The sequence below is a fragment of the Netta rufina genome (assembly GCF_964035555.1).
Source record: "Netta rufina genome assembly, chromosome: 22".
NCBI lineage: Eukaryota > Metazoa > Chordata > Aves > Anseriformes > Anatidae > Netta > Netta rufina.
The window spans coordinates 1,864,374-1,867,420 of NC_140146.1; the positions used below are offsets into that span (position 1 = coordinate 1,864,374).

A 3,047-nucleotide genomic window follows, 5' to 3' on the forward strand; every position below is an offset into this window, starting at 1 on the left:
CCGTGACGTGGGACGGGTGCGGGGCCGCTCGTTCCTTCTCCCTTTCCGGGAAGGTGAGGAGGAGGCGGGCTGAGGCCGAAGGGCAGCGCGGCTGCAGGCACACCAGGCTGCTGGCACACCGGCAGACTTGGCTGTGGTGTTTATATTATTTCCTTTGTCTTATTTTTGATTAAAAAAAAAATAATAATCCAGCGCAGCTCCGGCCCACCTGCCATTTCCACGATGCTCCCCGGGAAAGCGGAGAAGAGGATGGCTTCGTCCGTGTTCATCACCCTGGTGCCCCCGCGGAGGGAGGTGGCCACCAAGGACCGGCCCCAAACGGGGCTGTCACCCCCCGTCCCCGAGGGCACCCATCGCCCCCGGGCATCCCCGCCGCAGCCCCCGGCTTTGCCCAACGGAGGTGAGGGGCGTCCGTGGGGTCCCATGCGCGAGGACGATGCCGGTGCCGAGGATCCTGCGGCGATGCTTTGCAAAAGGATGCGGGTGCAGGTGGAGGGGGGGGGACGGGACGTGCTTTTGGGGAGGGGTGTTTCTGGGGGGTCGTTCCCCAAACCCCAAAACCATCCCTGGATTGGATCCGGCTGCTGGGGATGGGCTGTGTTTGCTCTCCATCGCCAGGCCCTTATCAGCTCTGTTTGTCTCCTGCCCGGCTGGCGTTTGCTTTTGGGGCTGGTCGGGGAGCGCTGCGGCAGAGCGTCGGGGTGTTATTGCAGGGGGAGAAGGGTGGGATGGGAGCTGGCATCGCCCTCCCAACGCGCCGTGCCTGGCTTTTCCTGCAGAAAGCTGCCCTCGGTCCCCACCAGTGCCCGTGCCTTCGTCCTCACCAGTCCTCATCCTCTCCGAAGTGCCCCAGCCCCTGTCCGCGGAGGCGCTGGCTCCGGCGCTGCAGCAGCTGGACCTCGCAGCGCCTGCCACCCTGCAGGTCAGCCCCACGGGGTGCCGTCACCCCCCCGCCTCAGTTTCCCCACCCTTGAGGGCTTCCACATAACGCACGTTTGCCTCCTGCTCACCAGGCTCCTTCCGCCTTCCCTGCTGAGCTGAGGCCGCCCAAATTTCGCCAGGAGCAAGCAGACAAACCGCCGTGGCAGGATGCCAACGGGCACCTGGAGAGGGACGGCTCCAGAGGTGAGCAGGGGGATGGTGCAGGCTCGTCCCCAGCTGGGGACACCGAGGCCAACCCCCTCCTCGTCCCTTCCTGCAGACATCTGCGCCTTCTGCCACAAAGCCGTGGGCCCGCGGGAGCCGACGGTGGAGGCGATGGGCAAGCAGTACCACGCCGACTGCTTCACCTGCCGGACCTGCCAGCAGCGCCTGGCCGGGCAGCGCTACTACCAAAGGGACGGGCGCCCCACGTGCGACGCCTGCTACCAGGTACCCGGCCCCACAGGACGCTCGGTGCCCCCAGGGATGTCGGGGGGGCGCCGGCATCTCCAGCGTCTCCCCCCCATCGCCTCCAGGCCACGCTGGAGAAATGCGCCAAGTGCCAGGGGCTGATCGCGGAGCGCATCGTGCGGGCCATGGGCAAGGGCTTCCACCCCAGCTGCTTCGCCTGCACCGCCTGCGGCCGGGCCATCGGCGCCGAGAGCTTTGCGGTGGATGAGCGGGACGAGGTGTACTGCGTGGCTGACTTCTACAGGTAGGAGAGCAGCCCTGGGTGGGGGCTTTCGGCTGGTCCCTGCCACCCCCCGAGGCTCATCTCACCCCTCCTTTGTCCCACCAAGGAAATACGCCCCGGTGTGTGGTGCCTGCAAGCTCCCCATCATCCCCAGTGAGGACCAGGACACCTACAAGATCGAGTGCCTGGGACGCAGCTTCCATGAGAGCTGCTACCGCTGCGAGGTACAGCCCCGGGGGACGGAGGGGGGGCAAAACACAAGTGGGGCTGTCCTGGTGCCTCCGCAAAGCACCAGCGGTTGGTGTTGGACACGAGGTGGGTTCGGGGAGAAAGCAGGGTGCGATGGCGCGGCGTCCTGCATGCGATGCAGCACGGGGCTCAGCTGTGGCCTCTGCGCCCCCCCTGCTCCTCCGCAGAGCTGTGGGACGCCCCTGTCGCCGGAGCCGACAGAGGATGGGTGCTACCCCCTGGGCCAGCAGCTCCTCTGCAAGTCCTGCCACGTCCGCCGGCGGAACGAGTCGTCCTGCTGAAAAAACCCCGCTTGTCCCACGGTGGACGCGCAGGGAGCGGTGGGACCAGCGTTTAATAACCACAACGTGCCGGGACCCTGTCCCTCAGCCCTCTTCCCAACCGCTCGTTGCGAACAGAAAAAGCCCTGGAAGAGCAGCAGTGGTGGGCGAGCTGAGGTTTCCCTTGCTTTTTTTTAAAAAAAAAAAAAAAAAAAAAATTCTGAGGCCGGTTTGGTTTCCTTGGTGTTTTTCTTTCTTCTTGAGCTTCCCTGGGGTTTCATTTAAACGTTTCTCTCTGGGGTGATGCAGAGAGCAGCTCTGATTTAGCTCCTTGTAGTTAAATAAAACCCCAACCTAAAAATGCACTTTCTTTCATCCACCCGTTTCCTGTGTCCCAGACCTTACAAAACACAAGTTTGCAAATAGGGAAAAAGCCACTTCTTGACTTATGGGCTGCTGTGGGTGGCAGGAGGCTGGACATGAGCTTGCTTGGGTTGCTCGCTGGTAACGCAGCTGATTTTGGCGTGGGACGCGGTGATTCAGCAGGCTGGGGGAAAACAGAGGGTTATTTGGGGGGCTGGACTTGGAATTTTGCAATGCAGCGCTGATAAAAGGACGTTAGGAGGTTTGATTTTGCTGATTGTCCGTGCGCCGTCTCAAACAAGTCTCAGAGCCAGCAGAGGGCAGCCGGAGCACAAATTCCCCCATCAGGCAGAAAAAAGCTGTCTGAAGTCTGTCTTCTGGATAGGACAGCACTGGTACCAATGCCTCGTGTTTGCATCTTATCCGAGATAATACTGTGCCGCTGGCAGGAGCTTTTTGACTTTCCTTTGGTCCAATGTGGAAAAAAAAGGCTGAAATTAACCCTTTTCCCTGTGCTTCTGACATCTGTGCAAGCAGTGCCACCAGCACTCATCGTGTTT

General features: G+C 61.7%; 1 protein-coding gene across 1 annotated transcript; it reads left to right on the forward strand.

The window, feature by feature from the left end:
• Positions 1-222: 222 nt before the first annotated feature.
• On the forward strand, positions 223-2,145 carry FBLIM1 (filamin binding LIM protein 1; the record flags this gene model as incomplete). The annotated part of the gene is made up of 7 exons (XM_084300010.1): positions 223-400; positions 780-922; positions 1,014-1,125; positions 1,202-1,371; positions 1,458-1,636; positions 1,722-1,839; positions 2,032-2,145. 7 exons carry the CDS (start codon positions 223-225, stop codon positions 2,143-2,145), a joined length of 1,014 nt encoding a protein of 337 aa, XP_084156136.1.
• Between the last annotated feature and the right edge of the window lie 902 nt (positions 2,146-3,047).